This window comes from Dermacentor variabilis, unplaced genomic scaffold, assembly GCF_050947875.1.
Source record: "Dermacentor variabilis isolate Ectoservices unplaced genomic scaffold, ASM5094787v1 scaffold_12, whole genome shotgun sequence".
NCBI classification, from domain to species: domain Eukaryota; kingdom Metazoa; phylum Arthropoda; class Arachnida; order Ixodida; family Ixodidae; genus Dermacentor; species Dermacentor variabilis.
Window position 1 is genome coordinate 28,318,383 of NW_027460280.1, and position 19,546 is coordinate 28,337,928.

A 19,546-nucleotide genomic window follows, 5' to 3' on the forward strand; every position below is an offset into this window, starting at 1 on the left:
ATTTAGTGGTGCATATATCGAAGCTAGACTGCTGTATTGGGTAGTTACCCCACAAAGCCCAATATATCTCTCTTATATATTTATATATCTTTTTTTGCTGCGCTTAGTCTGATACCTTGAAATTCTGATTTAAGCGAGGAACCTAATGCAAAGCCCATAGTAGCGTTTTGGTACACTCGAGCGAGATTACAGTTGTGGATAGTTCAGCAAACCAATAATAGTGAATTACCTTACTAATTAATTTTTTGCTATAACATTTCATTGCTTTTTTGTACGAATGTACTTTACACGGCTTACAATAAAGGTCAACAAGTTCGTTTTCTTAATTTGGAATGGCTTTCGGAATTTGTCGCGTTAAATGGGCATCTCTCGACCTGGCTTCTACTTCTAGAATGTGACATGTACAGCCTGGAGCCATTCGCTGAAAGGGTAATTCATTAAATTTAGGTAAGAAGACCGCTAACCGACTCTGTCAGGAAAAACGGTCACTGTGCCCTGTGACAACGCGGTTCCTACACTTGATTTTTGTTTCTTCCTTTGTGAACGCGATAGGACGGCGCCATAAGCAGCCGCAAATGTCGACCACGCACTGCGAATTCGGCGTTTGCGACAATGGTCTACATTGGTATGCTCCTGGCAGTTCGTATCAGGCACTGCCCGATAACCGCCACCGCCAATAATTCGCCGTCTGACACTGCAGTTAGATTTGTGATTAAACAAATAAAAATTGGGCAGAAACACTTAAGATTGCTTACGTGTGGAAATGCGAAAGCATTATACCGTTTGTAGACCTCGGAACGCCATGAACACGCTCATGTTATACAGTCATGGCGTGGCGCCACCTCCTCCCTCTTGGCTGCGCCGTCACGTGCCCGCACGCATATCGGCGTTTGCAGCTTGACTGTGCCTGGCGCTCGGACACGGCATGCGCACAGCGTGCGCAGCAGGAAGTAATACTGGGGCGCTATAAACGCAAAGCTGCTGCAACATGTTTCTGTTCCATTTCTGATACAAGCCTTCCAAGATGGGTGAAAGGTCACACGCTTCGTCACCCACATGGCTGCGACGGGACGTGACGCACGCACTAGGCGCGGCCACAACTGTGCCGGGGTCGTCGGGGAATCGTGCTGGTCTCGCACCTCGGTGGCCTGGGCTCCATTCTCACCCAGGCCGAAATTAATCAAATTTATTTTATATTCAAAGAGAAATTTCACGTAGTCTGAGCACTTCTTGTTTTTACTCTTTGCGCCGTCGGCTATTTTTGGTACTATCTTTCGGTCATGCTGACTATACGACGCATTTCAGCTCAATGGGACATATAATGCTTTCGCATTAAAATATCCTCTTAAAACACGGGATGGAAAAGTTCGGGGCCGCGGTTGCGTGACGTACCGTACTGGAGCCTTCCCCAGCCCATGACGCAGACCGTGGTGTCCTGCGCCAGGTCCGAGTTGACGGGTGGGAGGACTACTGTTGTGAGAGACTCCCACGGCACCGGTTCCTCGAGCGTGAGCACGGCTATGTCGTTGTCATACGTGGAGATGACGTATTCCTCGTGCTGTATGAATCTCAGCACGTTGCGCACCACATTTTGGGCGTCGTCGCTCGATGACAGGTTGTAGTCGCCCACGTTCACCGACAGCATGGACGCCGTTTTGCTGCACGGGACCGAAAGGAAGACATGCAAAGAAATCGCGTTGCTGTGTCATGATGTCTGACACAATTTTAGGCCTGAATCACTCGAGGATATGGGACAAGACACGAAAATATTATGCGAATGCTTTAAACAGAAGCTAATAGAGAGCACGCCCGTACAGAATTCTCTTTGGAACACTTTGGGAACAGGTATGTGCAACAAAGTAATTAGTATGCGCTAATTAGATAATTAAAATTAGTGTAGAGCTTATTTGTATTACCTCACGGAAATTTAACCACATGGGCACGAACACGAGGCTGGGAACGGGCGAACGAGACGACCGAGACGGGGGCAGATAGCAACAGCGGGTAACTGTGCCGTAATTTGTAAACCAGGCAATATGTCACTGCCAGCAGGGGCACAGCCAGGGCAGGGGGGGGGGGGCTTATGGGGCTTCAGCCTCCCCCCCCCCCCCCGAAATTTTTTCGTGCTGTCATGCGCCGCCGACCAAAACAACTACCGGCGCCGGAAATCATTCTGGATTTTGTCTAGAATGGGCCTTTTTCACACTTGAAAAGACATTTCAGCGCGAACATTGCAAACTCGGGCTGGCTTTCGCGGCAACGCCTATGCACCAGGAGTCACATAACGTAAGGAGCCTCATCCGAGCACAAAGTTTCAAGGGCGTTTTGGTGGCGAGCGGGCTCGTCGCTTCATCTTGCGGAGGCCGTGTAATCTACGGAGTGCATGGATTTCAATTCCGAAACTTTATGGGTATAAAATTCTCATAAACTTTTTATGTGAAAGGTGCATTGACATTTCCAAAGTCGGGCTTTAGATTTTCAATTCCAGAACTTTGTGGTTTTAATGTTGTTATGAACATTTGGCGCCAAAGGTGCACTGACGTTTCTAAAGTCGCACATCGTAACATACAACGAGACAAGCCAAGTCAACACACTATCAGACAAGTTGATAAAGCACGCAGCGAGGTCTGATGAGGGGAAGCGTTGTGGTGGTTAACTTGTGCCGTCACGTCACAGAAAAAAATATGAACATTTTGTTTCCCTGCGCCAAAGCATTCATTTCAAGACACTAAAGCCAGCAAAGATAACTACGTTCTTATTTAGTTTTCTACTTTGACTTTTATTCGCGAGAACACATTGAGCCTCATCAATTTTTTTTTGTTCTCGCTACCCGCGGGTTGCCAGAGCGAGGCGCATGCGTTTTTCTCGTGTTGCCCCGACTACCGCACGGCGCCCTTCGGTGCGCGTTCGTTTTTGTCTCGCCGAGTGGATTTTCGCCTGGCGGAGTTTTGGACACTTTCTGGCTAGCAGATGAGTGAAAGAAACAATGGTCGCTCTCCGCCATTTCTGTGGGGACTCGACGGATTGCAACGCGTTCGCTTGAGCCCAACCTCTCCCATAGTCTTGTCTCGCCGATGTAGGACACCGAGCAGTATGCGTATGATTCTCTGTGGGCCAAGCGTCTCACGTTTTCTTCGATATTCCTTTGGTAGCCACATTAGGTGCTCAAAGTAAGCATTCGATTGTGGCCAACATGCTTTCCTTTGCGTCTTTTTTTTTTCTCATTTCGGTGCCCCCGCTCCCCACACACACGCACACAAAAAAATACATTGTTGCGGCGCAGCGGATTGCCGCATGGTGAAAGTTCGATTTCGTTACTTCTTTTGCGGAAAGTAAAGCGCCACGGGACGCTTCAGTTACCGGATACCCTTAATATATTATTGCGATAGCAGTTATATGGACCCTCCAGGCGCATTCCTGCTGTCGCCCTCATGTTCGGTATAAAGTCCAAGGCCGATAACATCGGGACCGCGCTGCTGCATGAGCGAGTGAAAGCATGGGGAGGGGGTGTGGCATGGGTGAACCAACGATGGTGGCTCAGTCTTGTGTGCGCAAGGGAGTAAAGCGGGGAGGAAGCGCGCCGCCTTCCGCTGCGCGCGATACATAGGGGTGAGTGCAGGGAGGGGAGGGGGGGGGCTTAGGATTCTGTGATCTGTGAATCTGTGATTGCCCAACGTATTTATTTGCCTCGTTTGATGCATTATATCCAGTGACATTTTCTTAGATACGTAGATTTATTGGAGACTTATACGTTATACTTAAATATCATATTGCGAGGTTTTCTGCATACGTGCAGTGAACTTTGTTTCTAGTGGCAATTTTTCGCCCTTTAGCAAGCTGTATCTTCGCTTTTCTAATGTACGAGGGCGGGTCAAATGAAAGTGAGCCAATTCACCCCACGCAATAATAGTTCGGTCCATTATGTACGAGGCATGCGCGTATCACACAGGCACCTCTCATTTTGGAAAGTGACACGCAGGTGTGAGTATAAATGTTATTTAATGCTTTCATACACTGGGTTGAATATGATTGCGTTACATAATGGACGCTCCAAAAGTTGAACAGCGTGGTGTCGTGAGGTTTTTGACAGCTGAAGGTGTTTGCTGTATGGCTGCCGTGTACATTGAACGTTGCATTTCATTGGCCACTGTGAAGCGTTGGAGCAAACGATTCAAAGAAGGACGTGAAAGTTGCAAAGACGATCCAAGACCGGGCCAAAGCCACCTTGCAATCACTTCCAGCGCAATTGCAAAGGTTGATGAGCTGACTGGTTGAAGAAAGGAGGATAAGCATCGATGGACTGGCAGAGCGTGTGAACATCAGTCACTGGTTCGGTTCACACCATAATTCATGAACATCTCGGTTATCGGTTGTTGTGTGCTCAATGGATGCACAAGATTTTGAACCACCGCCAGAAGAAGGTTCTGCGCTGCCTTGACTCATATGATCCGGTATCACAATGAGGGTGACGACTTTTTGTCTGCAGTTGTCACCGGGGACGAATCATGGTGCCACTATTACGAGCCTGAAACACGACGACAATGCTTACAGTGGAAACATTCGAATTCACCACCCCCAAAGAAAGCAAAGGCCGTCATTTCCTCCGGAAAGGTGTTGATGACATTTTCTTTTTCGATCGTCAGGGGCCATTACTAATCGAATTTGCGGCGCAGTGACGCATGGTGAAAGTTAGATTTCGTTACTTCTTTTGTGGAAAGTAAAGAGCCACGGGACGCTTCAGTTGCGTTTTGCAGTTAACCATCAATCGTTTCCGATATGGTGAAACGCCGGATCGGCTGCGTGTCGCAATCAAGAACAAACGACGTGGAAAATTGAGGAACGGGGACATCTTGCTCCACGACAATGCCCGCCCCACGTTGTTGATGCGATTAACGCACTGGCAAAATTCAAGTGGGAAACGCTGCAACATCCGCTGGATGGATGGATGGATGGATGGATGGACGGACGGACGGACGGACGGACGTTATGAGCGTCCCCTTTGGAACGGGGTGGTGGGTTGCGCCACCAAGCTCTTGCTATTATACTGCCTAATGTCCTACGTAGGTTAAACAATGAAAAAAAAAAAACACGAACTACCACGCCCAAATTTTCTGATCCCCTATTGCGAACTGTGCTTTTGTACGTCTTCGTCTTTTGTTGTTTCCCTACTTTTCTTCCATACAGCCCAAACCTGCCGCCTTGCGAATTCCACAATTTGGGGCAATAGAAAAAAATAAACAGCTCAACGGAAACAGATCCGTGTCGTATACGATGACGTAAAGGAGTCAAGGAGTAAAGGAGTAAAGGAGAGTTTTATGAGACGGGAATCACGCGACTCGTTAGTCAGTGGGACAAATGTCTCAATGCTCATGGAGACTACTTTTAAATAGAGTGCCCCGTTTGCATATCATCCTACCCGTCATGTATATCCTCCTTGTCTCAAGAAATGGGGCTGCTGTCGCCGACTCGGCATTAGGCGAGTGACGCGCAGTTCACGCGGCGCTATAGCTTATAGAGTACACGAAATACGGATAAACTGTACCGCGTGTGCGCTGTGAACATTCCTTTTAGCTGCGCCTAACTTTTACAATTAGCCTGAAATACGAGCTAACGGTCGGTACGGCTGTAACGGAGGCCGCGAGGCCTACAGACTTCCTAGATACGCGTATCCTGGGGTTCCCCGCTTATTATACCCTTCACGATGGTGGCGGTAACACAATGCGCACACGGGGTTGTCGGCGTTATGATATACGTCCACGGTACAATCTACGTACTTACACTATATCTACATACCTTTATTGCTATAGTACACTGCGGTACGTTGCACATCTTACATTTCACGGCGAGGGCGGGAGAGGCACACACTCCATTAATCCACCTCCCATGCCTACTCCCATGGGAAGTCCGAGGGCGGGGGGGGGGGGGGGGTGCACTACCTGGCCCAGGGCCCTCCCCTGCATAGTATGTGCCTATTTGTATATCACATATTTATAGTGGCTCACTTTCCTTCTATGGAGGCTCTTTATCATTTCACGGTTATCGTGCCGATGGCGTGTATTTCGCGTTGGGGGACTATATCTGACGAGAATTGAATGAAGAAACCTCAGACACGAGTTCTATACGATTCCATCGCGGTTCTGTATAGCCACACGCCGCAGACCGCTACCATAAATACCTGAGGCTATTGACTTCGTGCCAAATGTCCGCAAGCGTCATCGCAAGCGCAAGCCTTTCATCGCATTAACATTCGCCATCTTCTTTCCTTCAGTCTAGTTTCTGTGGGCTGTTCTCAGTTAACGGGCGCCTACCGGCCGTTCATCCGGATACAATCTTCCGCGCAGGCGATAAGGGAACGTGACCCGTATTCCAGAGTGGAGCGCTGCACAAGCGAGGTGCCGCGGTTCGATATTTGGACCAGCTCGCTTGCTTTCCCAAGGCACTGCTTCGGTTTCTCCCGAGAACTCCTCGCGCAGTTAGTTTGACCGCACACCGACCAATTTCAGTGGGAAAGGATCGGTTGCTCCTTCCTTTAGAGATGCTAAGAATTTTTGTCGGAGTGCTTCGTCAGCTTCGTAAGTAACGCTCGTAGCCAGCTCCTGCGTCGAACAAACGTTGATCTGAAAGGCCTTGTCGCTAGGTTTTGTTCATGAAACAAACACGCTGCTTAGGTTTACGCAGGCTACTGTCCTGGTCAAGTTTGACGTCTTCGTGATTCCGTCTGCCGCTTAAACGCAATATTTCTATGCAGTTTCATACTACGAAAGTAATAAAAGGTAATTCTTGTGAAGCTACGCTGGTGCTGTTTGCTAGAAACGAAAGGAGGGAATATTTTAGCGCGTTTCATCGGTCAGCAACATAAACAACAAATTGCATTGATTAAAATGTTTACCGTGTCTCCATCTGAGAAAAAGCCTACAATACGAGCAATATTTTATTAAAGGGAAGCTGAAAGGTTTTCCAGAAAAAATGAGTGAACATGTGTAAATAATTGTTTTCAACCCTCCGAATTCGAATATCGTATCGAAATTGAGCGAAAGAACGCGCAAATATATTTTATTTCGACGAAAAGTGCAGCAGCGGACACGCACAGCGCGCGCATCTCGCTTCCGCCTGTGATTGGTCGGGCGCCTCGTGACGTGAACTCTAGTGCCCGACCACTGCCTCTACACATGAAGTGCGGTGCCAGGTAGTTTGGTGCTGTAATGGAAAATTAAGAGGTAATGGAAAATTTAGAGAGACTGCGTTTTTCTGAGGAGTTCGGCGTTACTCCCTACATGTACGAGCCGATTGCGAAGAGCCGGCCTCTCGAAGAAGCAAACGATGCTGGTACGAGCAGTGCTTTCGACGCGAACGAAAGCGAAGTCTTGGGATCTCCTCGTGTTGGAAATGCTCTTTGGTGAGTATGTTTTTTGCAAAGCGATCTAGTGATCTCGCCGATCTTTCGCCGATCTAGTGAGCTCGTTTCCGGTCAAACAACTGTAGTGTTGTGTTCCTGCATGCCTCCTCGTGGAACGTAAGCGGGGAGGCGATCGTCGGCATTTGTGCGCTGTCCAAAGCTGTCGGCAATCTACAATGACGGTTTAAACGCGTGAAAAGCTTCCCGATTCATGCAGTACGTGTAGTGACCTTCATCTGTGCGCCATCCGCACACTACTCGTAATCGAAGTCGTAAAGGCGGCGAATTCCGTCGGCTACGGGAGACCACTCTACATACGCGCAGACGCACCAACAAAGGAATGCAGGGTCGATCGAAGCAGATTACGATGGCACGCACGCTGAAACAAGCACGGTCAGGCACGGTCGCGCAGGCTGCGAAGGAACAAAACACTAGAGTTGACGTCACAACACCGCGGTTTCCGGTCTCCGGTCTCCGCTCGCATCGTCAGCGTCAGCAGCAGCGCGCGGCATTCGACGGGGGGCGGAGCTACAGTGCAATTTTAACCGACGATTACGTCGCTCCTAATTGAAAAAAAAAACCCCCAAATTTTACCTACATGGTTTATAAGGCTCCCGCATCCGTATATGAGCGTCTTATTGAATTCGACAGACTCTTCAGCTTCCCTTTAACAGCGAAAACACAGGCTGTGTCTGAAACAGAAGGACGCTTTATGCCGGTATTTCAAACGCACTTCTGGCACAGTGCGCCAGATACAACGTGACGAAAACGAAAAAAAAAAAAGGATGCCCAGTGCTTCGAACACTTTGTTAGACAACTCTTGCGGCTTTTGAGTCATTAAAAATATCAGCGAAACGCAGGAGTCAAGCCTATAGGAGCAATGTCCGCCGCCTAATATTTAGAGACAGACATATTCACCCGCCGTGGTTGCTTAGTGGCTATGGGGTTAGGCTGCTGAGCACGAGGTCGCGGGATCGAATACCGGCCACGGCGGCTGCATTTCGATGGGGGCGAAATGCGAAAACACCCGTGCACTTAGATTTAGGTGCATGCTAAAGATTCCCAGGTGGTCGAAACTTCCGGAGTCCCCCACTACGGCGTGCCTCATAATCGAAAAATGGTTTTGGCACGTAAAACCCCATAATTTAATTAATTAAATTAACAGACACATTCAACTCGGCTTCCAGCAATTTCAGTAAATGTATCGTTGAAGAGGAAGGCTGTTGTGAGCGAAGACTGGCGACTGAGGTTGGCGCAATCACAAGAGGATGTAATAAAGTATGCCAAAAGAGAAGTGAACATCATTAAGAAAGGTGGCGTAAGATCGAGACAAAAAAAAATAACAAGTCACTTTTGTCAGCCAACAAAAAAATTATGCGTGGCTCTGCTATCGCAAACACCAGAAACCAGTGGAGCAGGGGAAGGCCAGTAAAGTTGTGCCAAACCGCACACAAGCGCTGGAAAGCGCTGGAAAGCCGTCTACTACGGTATCCGCCTGGGCAACGCCTAGTAGACGCCACGGTTGTCTCCACTCTGTACGGTGTGGCGGGCGAGGAGGACATCGAGGCACCCTAGCAGCCGCCGGAGAAGGACGCCCCTCCTCCCTCGCCTGATCCTCCTGCCTCGCGCGTCACAGGAGAGGACACGCATCAGGGCAACAAAAAGGCCTGAGTGCTCGGCGAGTGACGTCACGGAGAAGAGGCCAGTGGCACGATCGGGGATACGGGTTGAATGAAGCGATCGTGGCTTGGTTCACCTAGCAGCCGTATGCTTTTATTGACCACTCCACACTTTTTTCTTCAGTCGAAACTGCGGAATGAGCAGCAGGCACCTTACGAAGCATTTATTTAGAGGCACAGATACAAAACAGGTACATGCGAGCAGCTTCTTATAGCGTCGCGCTTTGTAATGTACGTTTTTTTGTGCATTATAATAATTATTATTATTTATTATACCCCCCACACTTCATACCTATTACTTCAAATAAATTGAATCCATAAAAATCTTTTCCTTCCGTAGTTTTTGTACTTATGGCTTTTTATAGCGCGGCAATGATGAATGTAACGCACTCTATTAGCTTCACAATTGCGTATGAACAATTTTTATTGGGGACACATGTACTTATTCCAATCTAGATTATGCTTAAACGAATAATTTCGCTTTCGACGCACTAATTACCGCAGTGCACTAATTTACAACAACTCAAATAAGTATAGCAACGGGATATAAAACATTCGTGCAGCTATGTACAAGGAAACAGCTGCCTTATTGCGCAGAGCGTTAGCTTTTTCTCTTCCTTGCCTTAGCATTGGCATCCAATATTTTGTCGTTCATCTTGCAGCAGTAGTCTTCAATGAAATATTCGTGCTGCACCACAAAAGGTGCCTTAACACAAATTCACATTTGTGTCCGTCCTCGCAAGCGTCGAACTCTGAGGAATCATCACTGACGAGCAGTTCAAGCGTGAGGTCAGTGACTAAACTACGTTGGTTTGGCAGATTAATAAATTCCTCTTTCGCTGACAGTTGCCTAACAAGCACGTAGTTGTGTGCGACAGCGTTGACGGCAAATATAGCTGGATAGACAATTCCTCCCCTGTCAAGTTGTTTCACGAGGTCGTACCGTCCATCCGAGTCTGAGACCGATCTCAACCTTTTCTCTGTCAGTGCGTCCCTGCATTTCGAACAGGTGAGCTTTTTCAATGAAGCGTACACGGCATAGCCCGCCACGTAGAACAGTACCGGGACGATGTCTTTAATTTCAGACACTGCATCCTTCGTTACTACCACATTTAGGCTAGGGCGCGGGTGGTCTGTGTGTGTCTGAAATTCATCCCATCGCTCATACTTGCTGATGGCTGGTAAAGTGCTTTGCAGCCTTAGCTTGTTCTCACATTCGTACACTTGTCTTATCGACAGATGATACTGGGATCCAGTTAGCATCCTGTACTTCCCGAAGCGCTCCTCCAGACTGTCGGTCTGGATCTTTCCTAAAAGGAACTGCGAGAACTTGAGCTCTTCGAAGCAGTACTTTGTGAACTCCACTAAAGCATATGTTGTGTGGTCCATAGCGGCATGGGTCTCTCTTGTTAACGTGCCGCTGTCTAAATTTTTGCTTTTCCACTCTTCCAACCAGGCCAAAAGATTGCGCAGGAAATCAATCTTGACATCATTTTCGGAATGAAGCACTGGTTCTTGGAACTTGTCCAGTACCCTTTTTCCTTTCGAAGAGGTTTTCACGTACACAATCTTCCACCATTTTACCACTATCTCAATTAAAGTGGCAGTACCCTCAAAAAACAAAAGGTTGTGCTTCATCCCAAGGGCTCGAAGGGCCTGAGGAAGGTAGTCATTGAATATCTGCAATGCCAACTTCACGTTCTGTCTTTCAATGTTCGATGGCCTTTCTTGACAGGCTGTAGCCATAGCTTAACAGCCTCTCGGATTCCAAGTTGTGCTGATTTCTGATTGTAGCAAATGATGCAGAGAGCATTTGCTGTTTTCCAGTGAAGTCTGGTTTCAACTCGGGAAAGTACTATAGAAGCACTTTTGGACGTTTTTCTGGTTCAACCAGTTATTGCGTATACACTTGAGTATGTGTACCGGGTCTATTACAAAAAAAGAGTGGTCTTTTGGGGTTCGATGGGTGAGCATAAACAAATTGTTTAGAAGGAGGTGACGAGAAGTGAGACATAGCCTTCGCATTGATAGCATTGTTGTCACTTACGACATCCCCCCAAACTACCCTGTACCCAATCTCTTCCAGTCCGCATATTACTTTCCTCAGCAAGTTGTGCAGATCTTCTGCGTCGGCTCTTTGTACAGGGACGATGTGAGCGACTTCCTTAATTTGGCACAAGATGCTCTGCACCCTAAAGACAAGTGCGCTGGTTGCTGCAGCTGAGCTGTTCAGAGCAGCACCGGTAATATTGCCTCCCTTGTAGTCGAAATAGGGCTTGATCTGAATTTCATCCACCATCATAGTCACAAAACGTTGGCGATCATTCAAGTCGGTGATTCTTCCCGCCATGTACCGGAGGAATGATTCACTCTGATCTTCGATTTGAGGATTCATGCCGTACGATGAGCATATTGAACGAATAGTCATTGGGTGCGGGAGAGCCATGCGTCCGGATCCGCGTATATATTTGTATGCATGAGGTGATACTGTGAATAGTAGACAGCAAAATATCATGAAGTCGGCTGAGTAACGCCTCAGAACTTTCTTCATTGAGAGTAGCTTTAACTGCTCGCTAAGAAACTGTATGACATTGGAACTGCCATCTGTGGGCGAGAAAGACAACTTTTCAAGCAGCAGAAGAATCTGCTTGCATATGTCTTCATTACAGGATTCAGGACTTTGAGGGAAGTAGGCACTGCTATTCTCAATGCTCTCCAGTAGATCCATCACCGCTTTCTTGCTGTTTGCTACAGTTGGAACGGTAGAATCGGGGCCCACTTTCGTTATCGGCGTCCTTGCGAAGTAAACTGTCATGCCGAGGTCGGCTTTTACTGCAATTGAATATTTGATGCATGGAGCGTCATCTTCAGTGATGTGCAGTAAAATTAGTCGTTCCTTCCGTTCAATAGCGTGCCAGAACGTAGACTTTTTGCTCGTTATAAATTGCATCAGGTCTTCTAGGTTTAGAGTCTTATCCGCTTCCTTCTCCTTGCAGAATGCTTCAGCAGACGCTTCACACGCCTTCTTCAAAGAAGCAGCCTCAAGACGCATGCGCTTGGAATCAGGATCCTCCCTCGAGGTGCTTGGCTTCGAAAGATAAGGTGGACATTGAGGAAACTTTGATGGGACTGCGCCTGGGCGAAGAGGCAGGCGTGAGAGTGGTGCAGTGACGGTGTGCCCTGTAAGGTCGTCGAGGTGAGAGACCTCCCGCACGATGTCGGCCTCAATGAAGTGAAGTTCACAAACCTAGAAGGAAGTTAAAAGTTGTTCTAAATTTTATTCTAACATTCCTGATGTAAAGGCACTTTCTGTAATTGAGCAATTAAACTTCCCGTATTTTTCAAAAGTAACTATTTAAAGAAGTTCTGAACATCTTGCCCTGGAGTGCGGTGATACAATGAAGTCTGCACGTGGTGCCAGAGTGCCTAATCCAGGCGCTCTGGCCTTCTTCATCTTGCGGAAACTTGAAGACGTGATTTTTCTGCCCCGATTGTTCCGGCAAATGGGCACGCAGCACTTATTAGGCATATCTTGGCATGACACTCCACATTCCGGGGCAATGAAGACTCGCGGTACACACAATCGCAAGCACAGCACAAGTGTTGAGACTGCATGCACTGGTCACATCTAGAAAAAAATGTGCGTTCGGAAGCATGCGGCAGCATGGCTGAGCATGCCGGGACTTGTTTAACCATGAAGCTATTCAAGGAGCGACAGGGCTCCTGGAACTAATCGAATTATTGTCGCCGCCATCGTCGCCTCGGTCTTCTCCGAATAGTCGGGGCTAACTATTGTATATCTTCCGCGCTTTATTTTCAACACGTGTGCGCCGCTAGTAGCTTCGCAGAGCGCTGCACAGAACTTCTATGTTGACCTCTTCTGCGTGACGTAGCTCAAGGGGAGAGGGTCAGCCAGAAGGCCTTAAGTTCTCTACAGGGTGTTGATCAGGGCCGCGTTCCTCGGTCGCGTGCGCACCGCTCCTTCTCCCCCTCTAGGCTCCACCCACACTCGCCGCGTGGCTATGCTGTGCGATGCTGTTTTCATACTCTGCTTTCACTCTAGCTCAGCTCTCTCTCCCCCAGCTCGGAAAAGCTGCGCACTTCAAGAGAAACCCAGCGAGGTTCTAACAGCTCCACTGTAAAAGAAAAAGTGGCAGAAATATAGACCGTTTTTTTGAGGGCACCGCCATTTTGCGGTCACAGCGCCGTCTATCGTCCGACGTCATGCTGGCATGTGGGATCGCGCTGGAGGGTGCACGGCGAACGTGCTCTTGACGACGAGTGGCAAGTTTTCGCGCTTTTCCGAGAGGTGTCAACAAGTTGTTTGGATAGGGAAACTTCTTAGCGTGTCGTGACTAAGCTTTTAGCTTCGATATAGCCGCACTATCGAATGACGACGGGCCTAGAGGCGCTCCAGCAGCTCTGCCCACGATCGAAATAGGAGGTGAGTCAAGTCTGAACATTGTCGATACGTAACGCATACATGTAACGTGTAATTACTGTATGTCTAGCCTTGAACTCTACTAAGGTATTACTCAGGTGACAATAATCAGAGGTGTCTCCATGTGCCATGCGGTGTGCCGCACCAGCGTACATCCCAATTCCGGTAACTGCGAAGCTCCGAGGAAACATGTTTTGCTAACTTTCGTGCTCCTAAAATCTTTCGCGGTACGATTTCATAAATATCGTTTATCTGGCACCCGCGCATCAAGCTTTACAAAATAACGAACTGTAAAATAACTCAATCGAAAGGGCTATTAACATGAATAAAGTGAGCTAATTATAGTGGCCGCGAATATGACACAATCAAGCAGACGCACGCGACGGGTTGAAAGAATATGCGCTGTCTTAGGCCTCAAATGGTGCCGGTGCCAAGGGCACTTCGCCTACTCGAGAGAGCTAAAAAAGGAACCACTCTTTGCAACAGCAGCTTTATTTTCTGCACTAAAACCGCGCGCGATGAGCGGCGTCGGCAGCTTGCCGGCGAGACTCGGAAGCACGGGAGAGCCCGTGTGAACTAGGGTTGGCCGGCACACGGTAGGCATTGCTTTGGTTGCAGAATGGAGAAGAACGCACCTTCATTTCTTAGTCGGCACGTTCTGTTTTCATAATACGTGCGCGGTCAACTTCTACCAGAACGTTGGTTGCGAAACATGATAATGTTAAAGCACGTTTGAACAGAATAATTTAAATGTGCACGAAGAAATAGTTAACTTTATCAGCAATAGTTGGCCGACTCGAATACGCGCCTTTCTTTGGTATCACAGTTTGAGCATGGGTGCCGTGTTCCAAGTTCGTCACCGATCGCTCACTGGGAACAAAACGTTCCGAACATACACGCGATGGCATCAAGCCCTTTCTGTTAATGCTGGCGCCAATACAAAGCGGACGCTTCTCTGCTATCGCAGCGGCGGTGTCCACGATTTCGCCGTGGCTGAAGATGCACTTCACGCTTGCTTCCGAAAGTTATTTTTATTTTATTTGCTTATTTATTTATTTGTACATAATGCAGCCCTGTTGGGCTACTGCAGGAGTGGGTATGAAAATCAGAACAATGACAAATAACAAAGGCAATATGAACAATACAGACGCAATGAAAATAACTACCTATTCAATGGTCGCAAAAAATAAGTTTAAACGCAGAAAACGAGTATTACCAGGCAAATAATTCCAATATTTAATAACGCGGGGAAAGAAACTGTATTTAAAAGTGTCTTTACGGGCAAAATAATTAAGGTGCGATGTTTAGGTGATGGCGACTACTAGTATTGGATGGTTTAGCAGGAGTTAGACAACTATCTGATGAAATCCGGCAAGAGGAGTTAATAACGCAATGCAGAAACATTAGCAATTCCGTGCATCGGCGATCTGAGAGCGGTTGCAAGCCTAGGGTTGGAAACGTTGCGGAAGGCGAAAAGGCGAACCTGCGGCACATAAGCGAATCGCTTTCTTTTGCACGGCTTCGATTTGATTAACGTCGCGTTGCTTGTGCGGATTCTAGACAGGAGAGGCATGTTCTAGTAAAGACCGGATCAGATATTTATACGTCAGTAGTTTAGTATCTCTTGGGGCCGTGGTTAATGTGCGGCGCAGATAGCCTAACTTTTTCAGTGCCTTTGAGGTTATTAAATCTGTGTGTTTGGACCAAGACATACTGGGTGTGAAAACAAGACCAATGTATTTATTATCACTAACGCTCTGAATGCGGCTATTACTAATTTTGTAAGAAAAACGGAAGGCGTGATTTTACTAGTGAAAGTCATAACGACGGTTTTACGGATGTTAATTGTCATTTGCCAGGTAGCGCACCAAAACCTAAATTAGAAAATGATTTTTGAAGCTGTAAATGATCATAAAAGCATGATGGTCAAAGGCAATGGTCAAAGCATGCAGCCGAATACAGCAGAGTGGTAGCACGGCGACCTTGAGCCATCTGACATCGCAGAAATCCTTGACAGAACACGTTAGAATCGCACTAATTCGCATTTAAACCGCTACCATTACAAGCTGCCGCTGGGAGAAAACGGAATCCGCACATGCCAGTGCGAGGAGGAGAGCGGCGCGCTGGTTCGAGGCTACGTTCCTCCTCGCCGACAGAACGGTCTATAGCTGATTGGAGTTAAAACCATTTCTAGTATGCGCGAAGCACGCACTGAACTGAATCTGTGCAAAGCTAACGTTGGTGATGGGCCGATTCAAGCCGGCACCGATAACAGAGTCTCGTACAGTTACTAGAGGGAACTGTGGTGCTAGTGTCTACGGCAACTGTAAAGCCAGCATAGGAATGATGGTTAGTAGATGGATTTGCCTAAACTTCGTTCTTCTGGCTTTAAATGGCTTCGTGACTTTGCGAAGTGGTAATATTTTAGAAAGCAGTGCGTTATAAATAATTCAATAAACATTATTAAAAATTTCCGACGGCAGGATTCGAACAGGACCTCTAGCACAAAAGCCCAACATTGATATCATTACTCCGCGGACGCATGGACAAGCGGAACCACTACAATTAGCAGTGATTATGTGTACTTGCAGAGTCTTATTACCTTCTGCATTTAAAAAGTGTAAATTGCTTAGTAATTTAGGCCAGTTAAGGCCCATATAAAGCGTAATAAACGAAGCAGCAAGAACGTCTGAAGCCCCAAGCACGAAGATCATCCGTGCCCTACCCATCATTCGCATGGTGGCTGAACGATCGCAGCGCCAGAGTTCCCTCTAGTAATTGTAGGAAACTCTATTAACGCGACAGCGTTAAGGAGCTCGTGTCGCAGAAAAGCCGGTGTCGTCGGCGTCGGCGGCGTTGGCCGTGAGCGATAAATCCCGGCAGGCACTTCATGAATAAAAAACAACTTGCAAGATTGGCTGTGTGGGAATCAAACCAGTGCCTCCGGAGTGGGAGACGGAGACGCTACCACTCAGCCACGAGTTCGATGCTTCAAAGCGGTACAAAAGCGCCTCTAGTGAATGCGGTGTTGCCTTAGAAACGAGCCGGAGAAAGTTATACTCCGGTGTATATCAGTAATTATGAACATGTAACTTACAGAAGTCGCAGTTACACGAGTAGCGAAGTGCGTTTCCGCTACATTTCTTCTGCGCTTTCCGCACACGCAGAGCCATCTTCCGACGAGCACAGAAGACCCCCTCCTCTCAATGTACGGCGCTGCCCCGACAGGTGGCGCGCCACGCGCGCATTGGGGCTGTGCGGGGACCGGTGCGAGGCGCGTCGCGGCCCGGACTCCCTCTCCCCTGACGACGCTTCGCCTTGCGTCCTCACGGGTTGCAGAATCAAGCGTCCTTCCTTTCTTTAGATCACTATCTGTCTATCTCTCTGCCCGTGCCGATCATGACGTTTGGCTGGCGTGCATCGTTTCCCCCTCCGAGACACCGAGTTCTTTGGTTCGTTCCGCTTGTTCAGGCGCACGTTTCGTTGCCGCGCCGAACGCTGCGTTGCTCGACGCTCACCGCGTCCGATGCGGGGCGCCTCGTAAGTGATCACTGCGCCGTAGCCCATTGTCTTACACCCCTTGGCGGGTCGACGGGAACGCTGTCGCGTTTCACTCTTGAAGGCGAAGCTTAAGCGTCCTCCAATTTTTAATTGTAAGAAACGTACAGATACCGTGCGCTTTCTGTCGGTACTTGAAAGCTGCTTCCGCCTCGCCTCCTTGCGAAAAGTAAGAAATTCTCGAGCAACTTTGTGGCGCCCTCACTCATGTGACGCCAGCTGGGGGTTCTGCTGCCACGCCGCGGGCGGCTGGCTTCACCCTACGCGAGTTTTTTAAAAACCGTGCGAGTCGTCAACTTCGCAGTAGAGTGTACGGAATGTTCGAGCGCATTGCTGCGTGTATACCTCAATTCGATACACCAAGCCGGATAGAGCTACGAAATGTTGCTGATGATGCGGTGCAGAAGCAACCCGCCACTTCTGTAAAGCTTAGAACGATAAAAAAGCGCAAATACAGCATTGTCGCGTTAATGTCTTGCAAATTTAAGAATGCCACTTAAACTCTCGAGTTCCTAATTACGACAACTCTAGTTATAAGCGCATAGCCTGCTTGTTGCAGATTTGTTACGAAACAGTCTGTCCGTGGTAGGTATCACGGGCAGATTTTTAGGAGTGGACAGCGTGGTAGGAGTTTCTACGAGAGATTCTTCGAGATGGTGACCACAGGAGCACTTGTAAACTAGAAGAGCAACGAATGTCCCTGTGACGGCAATTGTAACGGAACTTCCGTGACGCCTGCGAGGATATCACTCTCCAGAATAACAAATTTTCGGTGGTTATGAAATGTCTGAAGCGCCTGGAAGAAAGGGGGGCGAAAAACAGGGGGCACAGCAGACAAAGTTACGCAGTCGTGTGCTGCACTGCTGACCTGCACAATTTCCACCGTGCCGCCAGCTATGAGCGACTTGTGACGAAGTCGGCTCAGCTCTGTGTGTGAGAAACAAGGGATACAACTGTACTCACTCGGCTTTTGTGCCAGACGCCTTTCTTTGCTCCCGCGCTAAACTTTGCTGAAGCGCACAGTTTACGGGCGGGCGATATTTGTCCCATCGTGTCACGAAACCACGCGACAACCTCGGCCAAATACTGGTGCACATCACGTGCATTGGTATCGCGTCAACAAAGCTGTGTAAACGAGTAGTGACGGGGCGAACGCTAGCAAGCGATTTCAATTTCTTAACTAGGTCAGTTACTAAGGTGAACAATTGGGCCAGTCAATTGGTTTTGCAAACTAAAACATATACACAAAGAAACAGTCACACGTGGACAAGCGCTAACTTCCAGCTTGGTCAGGTAGCTGCATCAGTGTTCAGGTGCCACGATTCTGAGTTCCTGCGCGTAAAGCGAGGTCGTACGAAGCATCACAACAGATTGTTGCAGCTTGACATCGTGTGGCTTCTACAACTTCTCGTGCAGCGTGTTCCTTCGCGATGTTTGTACACTGCATGCGACAGAACATCCCGGCACGCCTATCATTATCCGAGAGCCGCAGCGCAGATCGGATGGCCATATATATACCGCAGCTCCTCACATTCATTAGAAAGGCTCGGGTTTTTTTGCTCCCGACATGTAAAGTACCAATGGTACCATTTAGCATTTTGTGGGACCTGCGTCCTCCTTGTGCATTATTGGTGGTAGGGCGGCTGGTCAGGATCGCCCCGGCAGTCGAGCACTCACTTTTTGAGGCAGTGAGCAGCAGTGACGAGGTGCTTCTCGGTAAGCATGCTGGCACCGCAGAACGGGAAAGGTTTGGACAGCCCGGTCACGTTCTTCTGGAGGCTGGCCTGCGTTTATGCGTAACTGTTTATTTGCACGGATAACGAAGCGACCGTGAGACAGTCTCCAACAGCAATGTTTGAGATGTACAGAACATACAGAGCGTTTCTTTTGCGATAACTTTTTATCGTTAGGCAGTACATTCGCTATCGTCTCGTTCACTATCCGACGCGTTTTATGATGTCATCTCTACAAGCGGCTTTGTAAATAAGGGCACTCAATGTCATTTTGTCCAGGCCCAGGTTTTACTTAAAGTTAGATTACATAATCTAAACGACTTTAAGTGTTTGAAATCAATTAATTCAAGATAAATCAAACACGAGCGCAATATGGGTTTGCAATGGATGCAAAAAAAAGAAACAATAGCCCTTTATGTAAGCATTATATATGAGGTGTCCCAGCTAACGTTAGCCAAGCTGTTTAACGAAAAGAAATTAACAATACACGATGCAAGATACTATTTTAAGACCTACGGTGTGTGATTATCAGATGTCTGACGACCGAAAACCTTAGGTCTTATAATGATATCTTGCACTGTATTATATTAATCTTTCTTCTCGTTAAACAGCTTGGATAACTTTGGCTGGGACACACGGTAGACTAAGTGCGTTCGTCTAGCCTTCCCGTCTGGGCTACAAATGCCGCGTCCGCCTGCATCCTTCGAATACCCGCCGTGGTTGCTCAGTTGCTCAGTTG

General features: G+C 48.0%; 1 protein-coding gene and 1 pseudogene across 1 annotated transcript in view; both read right to left on the bottom strand.

Annotated features, from left to right (window-relative positions):
• LOC142565777 (trypsin-1-like) overlaps window positions 1-19,546 on the bottom strand; it is a 118,022-nt gene that overhangs the window by 21,993 nt on the left and 76,483 nt on the right. Inside the window, exons 4-5 of the mRNA XM_075676307.1 lie at window positions 18,752-18,858; window positions 1,393-1,658 (exon numbers count right to left, since the gene is read on the bottom strand). Coding sequence (XP_075532422.1) covers window positions 1,393-1,658; window positions 18,752-18,858 — 373 coding nt within the window. The remainder of the gene's footprint in view (window positions 1-1,392; window positions 1,659-18,751; window positions 18,859-19,546) is intronic.
• On the bottom strand, window positions 9,677-12,693 carry LOC142566195 (uncharacterized; annotated as a pseudogene).